This window comes from Phalaenopsis equestris, unplaced genomic scaffold (assembly GCF_001263595.1).
Source record: "Phalaenopsis equestris unplaced genomic scaffold, ASM126359v1 Scaffold000094, whole genome shotgun sequence".
NCBI lineage: Eukaryota > Viridiplantae > Streptophyta > Magnoliopsida > Asparagales > Orchidaceae > Phalaenopsis > Phalaenopsis equestris.
The window spans coordinates 6,707,864-6,727,869 of NW_018164536.1; the positions used below are offsets into that span (position 1 = coordinate 6,707,864).

At 33.8% G+C, this 20,006-nt stretch overlaps 1 protein-coding gene across 1 annotated transcript; it reads right to left on the reverse strand.

The window, feature by feature from the left end:
* Nucleotides 1-346: 346 nt before the first annotated feature.
* On the reverse strand, nt 347-19,747 carry LOC110020334 (ethylene-responsive transcription factor-like protein At4g13040). Its single transcript, XM_020718397.1, has 7 exons — nt 19,534-19,747; nt 16,785-16,844; nt 16,183-16,313; nt 3,242-3,326; nt 2,269-2,449; nt 1,247-1,368; nt 347-923 (listed from the first exon to the last, which is right to left on the reverse strand). Exons 2-7 carry the CDS (start codon nt 16,825-16,827, stop codon nt 784-786), a joined length of 702 nt encoding a protein of 233 aa, XP_020574056.1. The 5' UTR covers nt 16,828-16,844; nt 19,534-19,747; the 3' UTR covers nt 347-783.
* Nucleotides 19,748-20,006: the final 259 nt, after the last annotated feature.

The following is a 20,006-nucleotide window of genomic DNA, read 5'->3' on the forward strand; positions in this document are numbered from 1 at the left end:
ATTTCATAATTTTGATGCATAAATTAAAATGCTTTGAAGGGCAGCCTGTAACAGCCAAAAGGCCAACTGCAGGTAATGCAAACTTGCTGCTTAATGCCTATTTCAAAGCATTAACAAGAGTTACAGTTACTATGGACGACAAAAAACTAAAATGAAAAAAATTAGTCATGCACTCGAGAAATTGATTTTATCAACAAAAAATCTCTACGCAAATACATTCACCCATCATTTAATGGCATTTTTAATAGAATTCTCTATGAGAAAACTGATGAAAATTTGTACCAAAATCCTCTTTTAATCTACAATTAATACATGCTTCAATAGGTTCAGTGCAAGCGACAGAGAAAGAACTTAAAAAGCACAGCCAAGAAACTAAAGAAACTATAGAAGTATCCCCAGTACAGTCTAATATTGAATAGAATAATGGGAACAGAGTTATTACACTTAAATGCATTTGGTAAATTATGTGAGCCCTGGTTTACCATAATAGGAGCCCATATACACACAAATAATGAAGAAAAAAAAAAAGTAACTTTAACAGATTATTTAAAAAACCCCCACTGTAAAAACAAGGGTAAAAAACTGCTTCAGACTTGTATTCTCTCCAATTAATCATGGTATTTGCACTAGTGCAGTTATCTCATCTCAACTGTCAATTTCACTTTGAGTGGTTGTGATTGATTCAATTGAACTCCTTCAAAAAAAAACTAAGGCTTTAGTGCACTCAAACCCAAATACTCAAAAGTGGATTATACAACTGAAATGAGAAACTGAATCCAACAATCAAATGGCAGCTGGCTCCATCTCGCCATCATCAGACATTGAAGATGTGCCGCCAAGAACCTTCTCAAGTTCTATGTCGCTCCCTTGGGACTCAATCCCAGATCTCTTTCTCCTTCCGACTCCACCCCTTCTTTGGTGTTCTAATCGAAGGCAAAAAAAAAATCAAAATTTGATCAATCAAAGGGAAATTTACATTCATGCTAACACCCAAATTTTGATATTTACATTTAAAACACCTTGGTCTCATAAACCTATGCATGAAAATATATGCTTCACTTTTAAAAAGATAGCGATGGAGATACTTTTGATGTGATGTTTGACGACTTGAGTGGTATGAATGTTTAGGTGTTAGATATGTAAATACATAAGAATTTTGTGGCATGTATTTAAATGCCCCTATATTAAATAATAGTCTGCAACCAACTGATCATGCAATCAAGAAAAAAATGTTGTTTGTTATTACTTTTACTGGTGATAGCATTGCGTGTTATGGCGAGGAACTCGTCCCATTTATACTGGCTAAGTTCTTTCTTCTCCTCCTCTTGAAGTTCAAAATTTGGCTCTCTACCACACAGGAAAGCCGCTCTGTGAAGAAAGAGGTTAGCAAGTTATCAAACTGAGGAAAGTTGGATAGCAGAGATGAGCTGCCCATTTTTTGAAAAAAAATCTTAATGAAGTAGAAAAATAGAATATGACGTATGAATCCGGCTGCTGAGAATATTCTACTTTCTCATAGGATTTAAAAATGCATGAGATAAAGCAATTAAAATTTCTGGAAAGAATGAGCTTTATATGGCATTTGCAGACCAATACTGGTAACCAAAAACTGAAACAAAAAAAAAATCAAAGAATGAGTTGAAATTATCACTCAAATTTTTCTTTAAGTTATTATTTATCATATCTAACTTTAAGTGGACAGTCCGAGTGTGAAATCTCCGTGTATAGAAATTTTCATGTTCTTTACACCAACAGCAGAAATTTTAAGAAAATAATCTATTGCTATTTTCTCGCTTTACTAGATTTCAAGCTAAACGTTCCAAATGACTATGTAGCATTTTTTGCCTTAGTATACCTTTTTTCCTAGCTTTTCTTACTAAATTTCATTGATATACTTATATCATTATCTAGTTAATATATTCTGTTTTATATTAAAAAAAAAATCAAAGAAGTAAAACCTTAATTTTCAACTCCAAAGAACTTACTGGTTGAGATTTGTGATCAACTTCACATGCATAGGTAGGGCGGCATATATGTAAAAATGAAATTTTAGGTGTTAAGTATGTAAATACAAAAGAATTTGAGTGATATGTATGTAAATCTTCGTAATAGATATACTTCCATATGGATTATAGAGTTTAGGCTGTATTGGACTGGTATTATGTTATTAGAAGATAGTGATAGAATATTCAAATAGTTGACAAAATTTTAGGCCGAAAATGATGGTTGCAATGACATAATTTTTAGGAAAATTGAAAGGCCAAGTACCTATCATACAATCGCGCGGCTTCTTCTTGGGAGCCAACAGTGCCCAAATGGATCTGCTTCTTATCAACTTTGATGGCTGCTTGCCATTTCATGTTTTTGAAATATACCCCTCGCATTATGCATGGTTCTTGGTCTTCATAGTACTTCCTCCGGTGTCTCCTTCTGCGTTTGATTTCTTTAACTGCAGATGGATTTTTATAACGGCAACAGAGAAGATAAATAAAACAATTTAAAAGAAAACAAGTGATAGTTTCTTGAAGTGAAAAAAAAATGAGAGAAAATTTACATACATAGCACAAAATTCCTATGTATTTACATATCTCACACCCAAACTTTCATATTTACATACACAGTACTTTAGTACTTTAAACCCATACATGAAAAAGGTATATTTCACTTTTAAAAAGTGATAATAATGCTATTTTTATTGTGATATGAAAAATTTGAGTGTTATGTAAATAAGAAAGTTTAGGTGTGAGATATTTACTTTCGTTCTGTGATTGAATTAGTCTCCCCAAAACCCTAATATTTCAAAGCGGCATGGAAAATCCCGAATGAACATGCAATTTAAAGAAGTTTTCCAATGAGAGATTTATTGGTGAATCTCGCCAAGAGTGCTTGACCCTATGTTATATCAAATTCCATCTCTATAGTTGAAAATATATAGCTTAATTCCTAAAGGCCAAAACAGGGGGAACATTAAAAAATGCACCAAAGAACATACAAAGGCGAAGTCATCAGCTTGAAAAATCACACAAAAATCATTGATTTCTATTAATGTCAATGCATATGTCTGACATATTGGAAGAGTAGATTTTATCATTGAATCTTATATAAGGAGGTTAGTCAACTATGGATGATTTTTATTTAAGTCAAAATCAGATAATAAACATGGATCATCAAGCCCTCCTGCTAAACAGTAACATGAGGCATGTAACTCTCAAATAAAATAGATTAGCAATGAAGAACTAGCCTGGAAAATAATTATTTGTTTCCACTTTTGGTATGGGAGAAGCAGACACGGTTGCAGCTCCGAAGCTTGTTTCAGAGATATTTACCTGAGAAAAGTACACTAATTGAGAAAAAAAGATGGGATAAAGCACAGCTTCATACAAGTACACATGATAAGGAAAATAAAAACTTCAAAATCATTTTTGGTACAATTGTCAAGCCCATAAGCATTTAATTATATGTGCAAATATAAATATCAAAAGATTTGTATGTCCGTATTTAGTAGTACAGGTTCATTCAATTTCAAGATCCCCATGCCTCATCTTATAACATTTCAAGGAAGAATGGAGTTGATGAAAATAAAAAAGAAATCAAGTCATGCTAAAAAAATAATGATTAAGCAAGAAACTTCCTAGGGAACAGTGAAAAAAAAATGCATTGCTGGATTAAAAAGCTAACAAAGATGTTGACCCTCACATCTACTTCACAAGGTGAATAAAGTGAACATGACAAAAACGATAATCACCGAAAGTGATGTCTCCCAAGATGAATCCAACGAAGTTTGATCGTCATTAAAACTACCGGAACGTCATCCATTCATAAAACTAATTACACAGGCGCACCCAAAGTAATTGATGACCATCGAAATTGCTTAAATGAGCTCCATTCACAACAAACCGCAGAGGTTCGTTGAGAACATCAAAAATACCTAAAGAGGACACCTACATTGTCGGATCTTTGCACGTAAGACATTGGCATATAATTTGAGGTTGCAACACGAAGATGCATGTGAAAGGGTGAATGAATACTAATATATATATATATATATATATATAAGTCATCTCTCCTACCAAAGGCAAACTCAAATTGGGGTGTGTAAAAGCATGAACAAATTCAAAACTTGAGCATCATAATCATAGAAATCTAGATAAGCTTCCAGCCAAAACCGAAAATTTCAAGATCCCCATGCCTCATCTTATAACATTTCAAGGAAGAATGGAGTTGATGAAAATAAAAAAGAAATCAAGTCATGCTAAAAAAATAATGATTAAGCAAGAAACTTCCTAGGGAACAGTGAAAAAAAATGCATTGCTGGATTAAAAAGCTAACAAAGATGTTGACCCTCACATCTACTTCACAAGGTGAATAAAGTGAACATGACAAAAATGATAATCACCGAAAGTGATGTCTCCCAAGATGAATCCAAAGAAGTTTGATCGTCATTAAAACTACCGGAACGTCATCCATTCATAAAACTAATTACACAGGCGCACCCAAAGTAATTGATGACCATCGAAATTGCTTAAATGAGCTCCATTCACAACAAACCGCAGAGGTTCGTTGAGAACATCAAAAATACCTAAAGAGGACACCTACATTGTCGGATCTTTGCACGTAAGACATTGGCATAAAATTTGAGGTTGCAACACGAAGATGCATGTGAAAGGGTGAATGAATACTAATATATATATATATTAGTCATCTCTCCTACCAAAGGCATTACCCAAATCTTCCAATTTGGCGTCAGACCTATCTTTCTCCCTTGCTATCAAGCAGACTGACCTACTATAGTAGAATATAAATAAATAAATAACAAAATCCTATGCTAAGCTCAATTAGGGATGTAAAGGTGTCAAGTCGAGCTTGAGTCACCCTCGGCTTGAGCTTGATTAATTAACTGGGTTCCAACTCAACATCAAGAATTCTACAAGTTCGAGCCAACTCACGAGCTAACTGATTTATTAAAAAAGAGAGAAAATAATAATAAATTAAGCTAGTATTATGTAAAAAAGACATAGAATGAGCAATTATAAGATAAATAATGTGAAATCACTTAATATAAATATCATTTTTAAATATTTTTAATACTTTAAAAATAAACCACTGTTTGACCTGAATACAGTGAAAAAAGTGCAAGGGCCAAAAGGGTTGCGATTGGTAGTTGACAGCCAGCGTAAAATTTGTTAAAAAATCATGACATAAATTCTTTAGATCCCTGTGTAAATGCTTGGAATAATGTGAAATCACTTAATATAAATATCATTTTTTAATATTTTTAATACTTTAAAAATAAACCACTGTATGACCTGAATACAGTGAAAAAAGTGCAAGAGCCAAAAGGGTTGCGATTGGTAGTTGACAGCCAACGTAAAATTTGTTAAAAAATCATGACATAAATACTTTAGATCCCTGTGTAAATGCTTGGGCGTCCCTTGGAAGCGACGCGCTATATGACCTGAATATAGTGAAAAGTGTGCAAGAGTCCATATATCGACGCCTGGGTGTAGTTACAAATAAGTAAGAGTTCCCACATTATAAGCGGATGCGGCTAAATAAGTTAGTTCATGAAACTAATATTAGGATAAGATCTTGGAATATAAATATTCTCATAAGTAAATTAATTGAATTAGTTGATATTATGACTCATAGGCACATGTAGACCTAGAAAGCTTTGGGCATATTGTATAAAAAATGATCTTAATTTATTAAAATTTAATGAAAATATGACACTCAATAGGACTCAATGGAGAAAAAAAGATTCTTGTAGTCGATCTTATTTAGTGGGATAAAAGCTTGTTGTTGTTGTTGTATACTTTAAATGTAAAATCTTGAAATTTAATATATTTTGAGTATATTTTATGTTTTTTTTTTAAACGAGCTAGCTCACGAGCTAACGAGCCAATTTAGGTTTGCTTGAGCTTGACTTATTAGCTTATCGAGCTCAGTTCACGAGCCACTTATCGAGTCAAATTCAAGCCAACTGACAAGTAGGCTTAGCTCACTTACACTTGCTCAATCCCTCGCCTTCACTCACTCTGGTTTTCTCCTACCCGTGTATACCCCAGCAAGCCTCCTCATTGCAGCCCTTATCCCGACTCTCTCTCCTGCCCCCGATCAGCTCTAGCAAGCCAAATCCCAGCCAGCTCATGCTACAATCCTCAACCCAGTCGGTCCCCCCAAGCGCACCTGGTCTCCTATCCAATTCCTCCCTCAAGTTGCACACCTCATATGCTATAATCACCTCCCTATCCATCTCGAAATCTCCCATATTGCCTTCTCTTCCCGACACCTGCGCTGCAAAGCACCAACCTGAGCACAATATTAAAGCACATCCAAGCTCCTAGTCTTCCCCTTATTCGATCCATTAGAACTCAAAAACCTCGTCTCTTCTCATTCTCCATGCAGCACAACCCCCAACTTGCCTGGTTGACCTTGTCTCCTAATAGCTCGCAGCTCCATCTTAGCATGATCCAAAGACCCCTCGGCCTACTCTTTCTCTCTCACCAACAACATACCCACAAATTGCCTTCTCTCTATTATCCCAACCACCATTGAGTACCACCACATCTCTTCCTCGCATTTTTCCTCCTCACATGAAACAGCTAAGCCCACAATAAAAAAACAGAGCATTCACATACATAGCACTCAAACATTGTTATTTGAAATCCACACTCAAATATCAAAATTCACTATAAAACTCCAACTCGTATTTTTCATCAAATTAAGAATGATTTGATTGTGGAGGTTTGATGGTGCTAGTTTTTGTAAATAGCAATGTTTCAAGAGATGTGTATGTAATAATAATAATAATAATAATAACAAAAAGCACCGTCAACCAAACACACACATACAGACTATACTAGCTCGCCACAATTCTCCAACCTTCTTGCTCGCATTTCTATCATGCAAGCTTGTCTTAGCATTGCCTCACACCTCTCCTCCAGCTTTCTTGTTGGATGCAGAGTCCCACCTACCATTAACCCAACTCCCTCCAGTAAACTCCATCGCAACTCCTCTTTATCTTTCTAAACTACCTTCTTCCTTTAAAAAATAGTAAGCATTAAAAAGGGGAAGTGTTTTGTATATTGATCCGCTGAGAACTCATATCGATGTCATCTACCTTTTCAATATAATGTAGCGAATAAGTACCATGCGTGTTATTCTAAAATGGTGAAAAAATTTGAGTAAATTTACGTACCCATGCGTGTTGTTCCAACGTGACAATGAAAAATTATATTTCTTTTGTGCATATATTGAAGGCATATAGATGTTTAGTTAAGCACGATGAGTTCTAAGGAATCTTAGTTACAGTGGCTTCCAACGCCAACCACACATGCTTAGCAAGGTGATAAGACGTTATACTCTCAATGCAACCTCCTAAATAGGGACAACATCGGGAGGCTACAAAATTTGATTGAATGAAATCATAAAGCATTGTACTTAAAGTGCTTACTGAGCACTACAATGGATAATAAAATAAGAAATAACAAAGTTAAAGAAAAAATGGATAATTGAAAGTTCAAGCAAACAATGTTGAATGAGAATTAGAATTAAGCATCAAATTGGATAATTAGAGGTCTCGATACCTCATTCAACGAGCATGAATAGAGCTTACAGTAGACTTGAAAGCTCGTCAATAAGCATTAATAGCACTTGTATGAAATTTACACGTGATGTGAAGGCTCATCAATAAGCAGAAACACAAGCTATAATGACCTCAATGTTCACTTATATTTATGAACACGGTATTTCAATGAACATATGGACAGTATTGTCCAAACTTTGAAAGAACTGAAAGAAAATTGGATTCATGCAAGTGACTTGGAGGAGGCATAACGTATCTACAAGCAAGAAACAAATGCATTGTGTTGAATGCACAAAAAGACTTTAGAAAGTATAACTCACCACCGAATTTGCAATACAAATGCATCAGTGGACAAAAACAAGCAAACATGTTCAAAAGAAACTTTGTATGCTTTTCAATGATCATAATATTCGTGCAAGGGGTTAAATTTTATGCAATATCAAGACATACACGTTCCTCATGGCTATAGTCAACTCAAATATATTTTCTCAAATAATGTTCAAGTGCCTTAAGGTTTGAGCAAGTGCATCAAATAAGATCATCTAGATGCAAGCAACTCAATAAATTTATTCATATGTACTCCGATTAGCGTGTTGAGTACTCGCACCAAATACAAGAATATTACACTGGTGAAAATGGAATTAACTCAAAATTATTTTCGCTCTAATAAGCATGCAAATCATTCAAAATTTATAAAATCTCATTTTTAAAAATCAAACTCAACATCATTAAATGATGCACACTCTTAAGTGGGTTGTTTTGCCTTATAGAATAAAATCATATGTCTCACCTTGGTCAGCCCACTCCTTCTTATAAGGACCAAAGTTGACGAGACTAAGGCCCTACTTGGCCAGTCTGATCTTTGTCCTTTCAAGAACTAGAATTGACAAGATTGAGTCACACTTAGCTAATTTGATCAGGACCGGTGTTTTATTAATTTTGAAGTGATAAATTTCAACTAAAATTGTAATCATTAATAAAATAAATAACATATACCCCGATGATGGTCACGTTAAATAAAAATCTTAAGCAGGAGAGTTTATTTCCAAATTAAACAATAAAAAATATGTGAATAAACTCAATTAATATAGATTATGAATTTGATCCTCTATAAGAAAAGCAAAATAAAAAAGGTTTAAAACAATCAAAACTCGACGACAGTCATGCTGAAGGCGTCTCGCGAATTCCCGCGGCTCCTTCCTGTCTCGCAAGCAGCTCTCGCGGCTCTTTCCTGTCTCGGCTCTGTGGCTCCTCTGTGTTCTCTTTTCTCAGCTTCGGCCAAAGCCACTTTTCCCGTGTTTTCTTCTTGACGCCACACCTTTTGAGGATGCCTTCAAATAGATCGTATGCAGCTGCCCTCACGGGTGCCCACGCCTCAGGTACACCTAAATCGTGCTTTTTCCCTCCTTCGTTTGTGTGGGAGGAGGACATCAAGAAACCTGGTAGGAAGAATGGAAAATGGGAGGAAGACATCAAGAAACCTGGTAGGAAGAATGGAAAATCTGCCATTTTTTTTACAGAAGCTGAAGGTATTCAACTTGCTTCCTCATGTCGTCTAAATTTGGTTGGAAAATTTCTATATGGTCATCCCAAAATGGAGTTTATTCGCAAGGGTTGGGAAATTTCTATATGGTCATCCGAAAATGGAGTTTATTCGCAAGAAGGAATTTTAACTTATGCATCTTGTTGGGGAGTGAAAAATTGAACTATTAGATGAGAGATACATTCTCATTCAAATTGATAACAGAGCAATAAAGATTCTGAAATAGTCTGTGGATTTTGACCCACAGACGGAACCGCCAATCATTCCAGTTTGGATTCATCTTCTTGATCTGAAATTTCATTATTTTTCTCAAAAAGTGTTGTATTTTATTGTCTCGATTTATGGTAAACCATTCAAGACGGACATTCTTACTTTTAATATTCCTCGTCCATCTGAAGCCAGAGTACTTGTTGAAAGAGACATTACTTCTTCCGCTTCTGAGGAAATTTGGTTGGACACACAGCATCATGGACATTGGCTAAAGGTAAAGATTGAGCATTTTCCTTCGTATTGTTCGAACTGTCGTATGTTCGACCACTCCAGTTCTCAATGTCATCATCTACATCCCCACCTCAGACCAAAAAAATAAAGTGCTCCGCTAGAGGCAGTAATTCCAACTCCTCCTGATCAGCTCCAGGTTATTGACACTATCGATCATTAAAAGGATACACCTGAAAACGTCACTATTCCCGCAGGCAATATATCAACTATTCAGTCTCCACACATTGCTGTATGCTGTAACACCCCCGTCTTTGGAACCTCCTATCATGGAGGCGAGGGAGATTCTTCGAACTCTGCCTGCAGTAGAACCTTTCACTGATATTACAGGTGAAAATACCTCTGCTGCTTCACTTCCACCTCATAAGGTCCAGAAAGATGTCAATGTTACTCAGACTCAAGGGGATTATGATGTGCAACGTCCTACACCTTTTTGACCACCTTTGGACAAATCCATTGATGAGTCAATTATCGGACGAGAAATGACAGGTCTACACAGCCAGGAGGAAGAAGAAGAATGGAGACATACTTGAGCTCAGAAATTTGATGGATGATACTTTGGTTACTTCGGATAATGGTACGCACCTTATCAATTTGTTAGCTGACTCTCTTCCGAGAACTAAAGACAGAGGAAGAACTAAAGTGGGACTTCCCTAACACCTTTGCGTCTTTTGTGGATTTTAGGTTTTTTATCTTTATGTATCTTTGCTTCTTTGGGTTTTTTTGTGTTGTATTATGTGAGTTGGGCCTTCTTTTAGGTCATCTCATACAACCTATCGGTATCTTTTCTTCTTTAATATATTTGTGTGTGTGTGTGCGCGCGCAAGTCTTGGCTTGTTGGTGGCGAGGTCACTATAAGCCCCCTCAGGTCAGGGGTTTGATCCCCTGTGGCGCAGGGTTCTCGAATAATTAGCACATAGCGCATGCTCTCATCATGGGGTCTAGTGCATGGGAAATCGATATTTGGGCCTCTACCAAATAACGATTTCCTTAATATATATATATATATATATCTCTGTGTGTGTGTTGTATTTTGGATTGTAGAAGGATCTACCTCCAATTTTATATAATTTACCTGATATCAATAAAAGCCTAAGGTACAAAATCTAACATGTTATAAATTTCATTACTAATTATAAATTTTTATTTTTATTTAGGACATGTGCCTAAAGTTTATTATTATTTTTTATTAGACACTAACAGGCATATTTGATAGGTTTTGGACGCGAGTCGCACGCGTGTCCTTGCCAAACAGGTGTCTGACACTATACGTCAATCTTAAATAAATGTAGGTGCATCATAGTCTAAAAACCAAGAGCAAATTCCATCCACACTCTGTAACTTTTTTATCAAGAATAATAAATTTAATATTAATCCAAGGATGCAATGAGCTAATGTTTGATTAAGCATATAACTACAATCATACTCCAAATAATCTCATGTTAATAAAGACATAACTAAATTTTTATGTCCGTATGATTTGACCAATAAATTTGGCAAAAGAAACAATTACAATAAGAGTCCTTTGACAAAGAGGTTTGGCCATACATGCTTCATTATATTACTGTCATCGCTATAATTCATATTTTGTCTGATGATTTCTTGCTCATTTGAGTTGTAATGTATAATATATATATATATGATAAGGTACAAAACTTATTGTAAATTAAGGTTGACATAAACTAGTCTCTTTAGACAAGCACCCACCCTTGATCTACAAGATTGTCTTGGACGAAACAAATCATGACTAAGGATTGTTGGATTAAGTTGAGTCGATTGCCTCCTCCGCCTAAGTAAACTAGAGACCATGACAACTCGGGATGATAGAACTAAGGGATCTTAATTGGTTTTGTCATTATTTCCCCCCTATCCACTTTAACTCATGGTGATAAAATATTTTATAATCTAAAACCCTAATTTTTTCTACTATATTCTAAGTGATCAACACACTAGCTATCTTTAATTAAAAGTGCTTTCATGTTATTAAGAGGGGTAATTAATCATGGAGACTTGTGCAAATGGGAAACATAGGATCCCATATCTAAAATCCTCATAAAATAAGAGTGAATCTCTGGGTAAAATTTTATCTGCAAACTCATCTGTCTTTTGAAAATTTGACCCAAAACAACAGGTAAAACTCTTTCATTCGTCTTGGAGTGAGGTCAAAGCATGAATTTTTGGAGCCCACAAAAAATAATTTTAGTAATATTTAAGATCTAAGAATTATAATGAATCAACTATTGAGTATAAAAAAAGTCACATAATCCCAATGCTAGATATCATTGATCATGTTGAAAATATTAATCGCCAACAAAAAAAATGGCACACCAAAGCTGACAGAATTTAAGTTTAGAAATTTTGATGCATATGGCCAATTATGTTGAGTAGAAGAAGTGCATAATAGTATAACCTCTAGGCGACGAGTATTTAGAGATAAAAACTTCATATTAGCAAATTTTAAGGGATTCCGATGCCGTAGTGCGTTGGCCATGGAAGTTCGGATCAAACAAGAAACAAAATTGTTGCAAATTGAAAGTTATGAATACTTAACCTCATAGGACTGTGAGGACTCTAGTAATCAACAAACTTTCTTCATTGGTTTCTTTTCTCAGTACCATAGCACCCAAGTGACATCTAGGTTTCATCTATGTGTTGATTGTTAATTTCATTTTGTTCATGTCCAAGAACTCTACCCATGTCCATGTGCTGTAAATTTATATGTGATCTATTACATTTGACTAGATCTTAATGGATTTTGAAAGTTAGTGTATTTTGATCATACATAGAATATTGGATTTTCTCTCAATCTGTATGTGAACTTTTGGTGATGAATTCTTCGAGCTCTTTGCGGGTCTTTAAAACTAATTTTAATGGTGAGTCTCCCTATATTAGTATAAATTCTTGATCTTGATTCGTGCTATTTCTAACATTATTCTTTCTATCTACTTGCCTGTTGATTGGTTTGTGCATGTGATCAAATTTTGTCAAATGTGATGCATGCAATATTCTTTTTTAGCATGGATCTTGATAACTATTGAAATTTTATAATTTCTTTGTTTTCTTGTGATTTTTCAATTTTTTGGTGTCAATATAAAATCGAATTGTTAGGAATGTAAGCGTGACATTCGAATCCAAAAAATGCAGGATTGAGTGTCAAAGCAAGGCCTACATGAATGACTTATGACATCCTTCTAGCAAAAGCATGTAAAATATTGGAGAACTCCACCATTAAACATGCTCATAATTGAGCACTCCTATATTGAGTGACCTCTTGGGAAGTTATACAAAAAATATAAAGAGAAATTTACATACATAGCACACAATTCTTATGTATTTACATATACATATCTCACATTTACATATCTCACATCTAAACTTTCATGTTTACATACATAGCACTTTGGTGCTATAAAACTATGCATGAGAAGATGTATTTCACTTTTTAAATATAGTAATAGTGCTATTTTTGTTGTGATAGTAAAAATTTGATTACTATGTTTTAAATATGAAAGTTTAGGTGTGAGATATGTAAATAGATAAGAATTGTGTGCTATGCATGTAAATGCCTCAAATATAAAACAATGAGGTTTAAACCGGTAAAAAACATATAGAATGTATTCAGTCTTTATAGAAAAAAGTCACACCCCTTTTTTACATGTAAACTAACTAATCTCTCTTAGGTTGAGAATTGACAACCCATGAAGAGTTATTTTTCGTGTATTTTCAATGAGCATTTCATGCTAAATTGCATTGCTGAACTCTAAACACTTATGCGTCATGCATCAAATTGATATTAAAGCTTATGATTATGTCATCATGTCAACTAAAAGTAAAACATATACTCAGACAAATAAAACACTAATAAAAGAATGAATTTAAACAAAATTGAGTAAGTCATGGTTCTGTACAAACACAACGAAACTATCATGAAGATATAAATTACATTTCTACATTTGATGGGATACATAATGTAGAGGAAATTTTAGGCTAGATAGATAACTTTAAATACTATTAAAATTAGCATTTGCTTGATTTGAAAGACATGAATGTCCTGAATCAAAAATAAAAAATCATGCTTAATTGTAAAGGTGAAGTATTGCAATGAAATTAAACCTGTATGAGTTGACCTAAAACAAAATATAAGCGGTAACATATGTTATTTGATAAAGGGGTCAGTTGCATGAACAAGTTAAGATTTATAAACAAGATGAATGTGGTGTATATGAACACTGTGATAGCTTTATGAATTTTATAGCTATTATCCTAGGATTCTACCAAATCACATGGTAAATGATGCAATATTTTATTCTTTCTTCTATAATACATCCTCAAAATTAAGGACAATCATTTCTTTATTTCATTCATATATATTTTCTGGTACATAATCACCTACATTGTAGTGAAAGCTATCAAGTTGTTTTAAATAGCTTAACATGGTATTAGAGGATGGCTAATGAAGAGTCATCAAGACTATCTTTTCTCGCACTCCTTACATCCACCACAAAGTGCTCATTTTTTTGAATTTTGTGTGTGCTCGTTAGACTCAATCATCCAATAGGTTTATTTTTTTCCCAGCCATCCAATAGGGAGCTGCAACCTGACTCCACGTATTTCCCATCACACTCACCATAGTGTCGTGACTCCACACTCCGCAGGATTCTCATTCACATGCCCCTTGTGCATGTTGTTGCTTGGTTTCTACTACATGCGGATGTGTTTGTAAAATGGTCTCATTCATGGATTGCTCCTTTGCAATCTCATCGTTGGCCTCTTGATTTATGTTTAACCCATCATTATTCTCTTTCTTCTATATTGTGCTCATTGATGGCTTCCTTTACTAATTTCTCAAAAACTAAACCATTCTCAAATATTGGTATTATTATCAAACTTAGTGGCACAAACTATTTCTTGTGGATTCAAGCATTTTTTTTTTCTTTATTCGATGTTTTGAGATACTTTATTATGTGGTCTCTTTGACTAGCAAATAAATGGAAATTACTAAATATACAAAATAACAAGCCTTTGACTATGTGATTCTGACAAGGATGCTCGATAGTATCAAACTTATGAATGCTTTCTAACATCATGTTTAAGGAGATTGCCAGAGGGGTATGGGACTTTCTTCATTCCACATACTTCCAAGAGAAAAACATCTCTATTAGAACTTCATAGTATAATTTTTTCTCTTTACAATTGTACAATAAATATATTCAAGATTAGTACATTATCTTGAAAGGCAGGTCATATGAGCTTCTTCAATATCGCCCATTTATCACTACAAGTCTTTAAAATTTAACAAGCAAGAAATTGAATGAGATAATGATAAGGCGTTTACAATTTTGTAGGGCATTGTAATTAACAACTAAAAATCATAAATATAATTTTTTTGTGTTAATTTAGTCTTCATTGTGTTTGATTTGACATTATTTCAAATGCTTTAGATTTTTAGTCCTATAGCATGTTATTGTCTCAATTTTATTGCTATTAATCATGCTAAGATTCAATTTTTTTCAAGAATAAAAATAAACCAATGAAAAGCTACTTATGGGAATTTGATTAAGCTAGTGCATCAATTGCACTGCAAAAAATTAATTGTTCGCTAATTTTCAAAATTCATTTTTTTGTTTCTATGAATTTAGTCATTTGTTGCATATCCATTGGCACAAATTCCCATATTTTCTAGTTTGCAACTAAAAAGAGTAAGTTTATACATTTAGTGATCTTTTATCGATAAATTCTAATTTCTTGAATGGTTTATACTCATTTTATCATTGTACTAGCAATAGAAACCCGAAAATCTTAAGCGTCCCGCATCATTTAGAATAAAATTTTAACATATTCTCCTAATTCCATAATTGTGTTTATGATGGATCCTGAATTTTAATTTCTAATTGGTAGCTCCATTTATGACAAATGTTAATCAATTTTTTGGAAAAATAACACCTAAATCCAAACCCCACATTTCATTTATCAATTCTAGAGATTCGAAGGGAATGCCTTTTTACTTATATAATTTCATCATCCAAAGACAAGAAACATAAACCACTTCAAAGTTCAATTAGCCCTCTCATCCCATTCGTGAATGTTGCATCACCTTTGGCTTTACATACTATGTTGAACAGCAAAAGGGTAATATCCATAAAAAAAGTAGAAACAACAACGAAAATAAAAGTAAACTGGAAAAAGGATTAGCTCAAGGTCACCATTTTTACAACTAATTACAAAACACTAATAATATAACAAAATACAAAACAAAAAATAAAGAAAAAATTAAGATAGAGATAATAAAAAGGGGCATTTACATACATACCACCCAATTTATATGTATTTATATATCTAACACCTAAATTTTATTTTTTACATCTATACCACCAAAATCATTCATATCACATCAAATATACCACCATGTTAACTCTTAAAATGTAAAATACACCTTTCATGCATAGGTTAAGTGCTATGTTTGTAAAAATTGAAGTTTAGGTATTATGTATGTAAATACATAGGAATTGCATGGTATGTATGTAAATCATACAAATAAAAATGGTTTAATACTTACTGTCTTGTCACGATTTGAAGCAATTGATGGCATAGGATGAATGCTGAAAGACTTAGCATTTTTATTATGATTTTCAATGGCATTACTACCCTCAATGGGTTCAGGCAACTCAACTGGAATGGAGTTTTTCCCTGGAAAATATTCAACCATTTTCTTAGCTGTCTGAAATAAATAATGCAACCTGAATCTATGTAAATTTTAAGAACTTATCAAAACCTAACCCTGATTTCTTGATTAGAAAAACTCACTGGTGCATGGTAGCTAACAAAGAAAGTCTTCATCAGCCACATCAGTCTCATATTCTTTATATTGTATTCATTTTTTTCTTACAGTACTATTCATACTTTAATTAAATAAAATATAAATCATGAAAGCGTGAAAGAAAAAAAATGAAGTAAGAAAAACCATAACATCATTTTTGTCAACATGTTATTCTGACAAAGTAGGGAAATGAGTATGGAACCACTGGAAATTATGAGCAAATAAATAAATGATTGATGAAACCAGTAAGCATTGTACCAGAGCTTATATAATGGAATCTTTATAACTAGCAAATTACATAGAAGTTTATATATTTTTTCACATATTATTTATGATCATACCAGAACAGAGTCCCAACAGTCTGCGTCTCCTTATGCTAACCATGGTTCACAACAGTATACCTATGTAAAAAGGGAAATCCAGTAAGCAAAACAACTGTTATATCTGAATGAAAAAGAAATGTCATAAATAATTAGAAATAAAAAAAGTTGCTTGTAAGCACAGAATAATCCAAGGTGCCACACCGATAACAAAGATGAATTCATTGGCACAAATGACATAACAACAACCAGGAATAAATTCTTATCAGTTTTCTATGAACTGCTCGGTTATCTCAGGATCTGCTCTGATTCTCTTTGAACTTAGGGAACCTCATTCTATTAGCACCATTAAAAAATTGGAACATTTACATGCATACCACACACACACACACACACACACACACAACACTTTACCTATGCATGAAAAAGTGTATTTCACTTTTTTGAAAGTTAAATTAGTGGTATTTTTTTATGTGATATAAAAGATCTGGGTGGTATAAATGTAAAACTTAAAAATTTATGTGTTGTATATGTAAATAAATAAAAATTGGGTGGCATGTATGTAAATGCCCCTAAAACATTTTGCAAAAGTCTGCTCAAATTCATTAATTGTTCCCACCAGTAATACCAAATGGCGATTCGACATCAAGACACATTAGTTTCTACAAAACATTATCGGCAATATAGAATGCCAAATCGTTAAGGTTTGTAATGGTTCATTCTCCATCAGCAAAGTAACGCTATAATATCTCTGGCCAGGACTATATGAAGCGGAATCACAGAAGGATCAGGATCCTCTTCGATGTACTTCAAGCATATAAATTGTTTGCTGTGTTATGATTCCACAATCTTTTCATTCTAATAAAAGTTTCTTTATTCTGCACAGTGAATGGATGTCACAAGGCTTGTACTATTTAAATGTCTTTCTTTAGTATTTGACAAGAATTGATAGCATATTTCACTCTAACATCGAGTAAAGTGCCAAAATAATTCCTTGACTATTTACATTTGGCCATTTCAGTCCCCGAGTTTATAAAAAGAGTCAAATTAGTCCCCAAACTTTTTAAATTGGGTTTGAAATAATCATCAACCCATATTAAAAGGGTTGGGGATTAAATTGACATTTTTATAGACTCTGGGACTAAAATGACTCCATACAAAGAGCCACGGGACACTTTTCACACTTCTCTTCCAACATTTGTGTAACATTTATACAAACCTATGAGAACTTGTAATAAGAAACATACAAAATCAGAAAATAATAATAAAGGAATAATTACAATAATCCCAATGATTGGTGAGATGGCATCAAAGATCCCATGGATTCATAAGGTCCTAACCGATTGGGCACTAAGGCAAAGGACTAGCAGAGCGAGTGCTAGCTAGGCCAGGGTATTCTCATTAGATTGCATTGCTCTATGTTATCGTACGATAAACAACTCAACTCAATAATCTATAACTCTTTCGATTGAATGTAACAATCCCAAACATTCAATCAGAATGGAGGAAAATTCTTGTCGTTAACATCTACTAGCTAACTAATCACAATTGAAGTGCATAAAAAACAATTCAGGCACCTTGGATTACAAGCACGACTAATATATTTTAGATCCATTTCATTTGAGCTAAAACCATACAAAGCACGACTAGAAATATCATTCTATCATGGTAAGAGTACATGACCACATAATCCAACTTTTGTTTCAATTTTATCAACAAAAATATATCAGAAATCAAAACCTTTCCATAATCTAACTTCTGTTTCTCTTTTAGCAACAAATGACACAAGTCATGAAAGTATCATATAACCAATAAGAGATGCATCTAACTAAAACATATATCTATTAAACAAATTGGAATCATTATGGTTGATGTCAAGAATATTTGAATAAACTCAAAGGTCAAACACAATCAGTTACTGAAGGATGAGAAAAGAACTAGACACATAACATAATTCCATTTAATCAAAATATGATTAAATTCAAAAAGACAAAGTTCCTATTTTATTTTTCATATGAGAATCATTTATACAAGCATCTTCTTATAAGGAAAGATAAAAACACATAATTCAAGGGGTGAATATGCTAAAAGGGAGTAGAAGAAGAAGAACAGATAATTATTATGTTAAGAGAAAAAAAAGAAACCAAACCCATCAGGGTGACCAGAGTTCCTCAACAATCTTCCACCTATCCACTCATGAATCCATCCAGATCACCTACCAGCCTATATTCTTAAACTTTCAACATGCAGACCCGAAACTGACCATCTCTGAAAAACTAACAAAGTACAGAACAAAAACAAAATAAAATATAATTTGGCATCCTGCAAATTCTGACTCTGAAAATTCAAACCATGAAGACTAAAAACCAACTTAAATTACAACGCGCAGAGGTAAACCAAAACTAAGGTGGCAGCCACCCAACCAACTCAACAAAATAACAATGATAATAAAGAAGGAAAAGCTCAAACAAGAAACAAAATGTTGGCTACATTAACAACCACCAATAAATCACCAAGCAACAAAACACACAATACAAAGGCACCAATCCAACCTTTCCAATCCACCAACCACCCAAATCTCCTAAAATCCAATCCCCCTCTCCGACCACATCAATCAAATCCGAAAAGAAAATCAACAATCTTCAAACAAAAGCGCAGAAACCCAACTCCATCACATGCACAACACCAAAACGAAATCAAAAAGAAAAAAAAAAAAAAAAAAGACTTAACTTCTCCTCTCTTGAGGGACCGAAGAGAATAAAGATCGGACCTTTTAAGTGCTGCGGCGGACGGCGGCCTGCGGCGGAGCTAAAGGAGCAGACTTTGGCATTCACCAACTTCTCTCTTTCTCTTTCTGTCTCTCTCTCTGCGTTAATATGCTTCGCTGCTACCGCTCTCTTTGTTCCATCCTTTCTTGTGGGGTTGGAAGAGATAGGGGACGTATGTTATGCGTTGTTTTCTGCTCCCATCTGTTTGCCCGATTTTACCCCTGACGGTATCCATCGTAATTCCTAAAATAGCCGAGCAAATTTGCAATTTTAGCCGGGAAAAAACTCAAAAAGAAATATGAGGCCGCCGGCGCCGCGGTGAGATAAATCTTATGTTTTTTTTTTTATAATTTTTAAAATGATTTTTTTAATATATATATATATATATAATTAATATTTCTTATAAGATAAAAATATGAAAATGATTAACTTTATAAAATATTATGAATATAATCATAAAAGTTTAGGTGTTAGA

Bases quoted from the DNA above. Each gene is read 5' to 3' on its own strand.
- LOC110020334 (XM_020718397.1), bottom strand. From the start codon at position 16,827: ATGGTTAGCATAAGGAGACGCAGACTGTTGGGACTCTGTTCTG. The intron at 16,314-16,784 runs GTATGATCATAA...AATATTTTCCAG, and splicing joins ACTGTTGGGACTCTGTTCTG to GGAAAAACTCCATTCCAGTT. The intron at 924-1,246 runs GTAATAACAAAC...GCCTTCGATTAG, and splicing joins CAATGCTATCACCAGTAAAA to AACACCAAAGAAGGGGTGGA.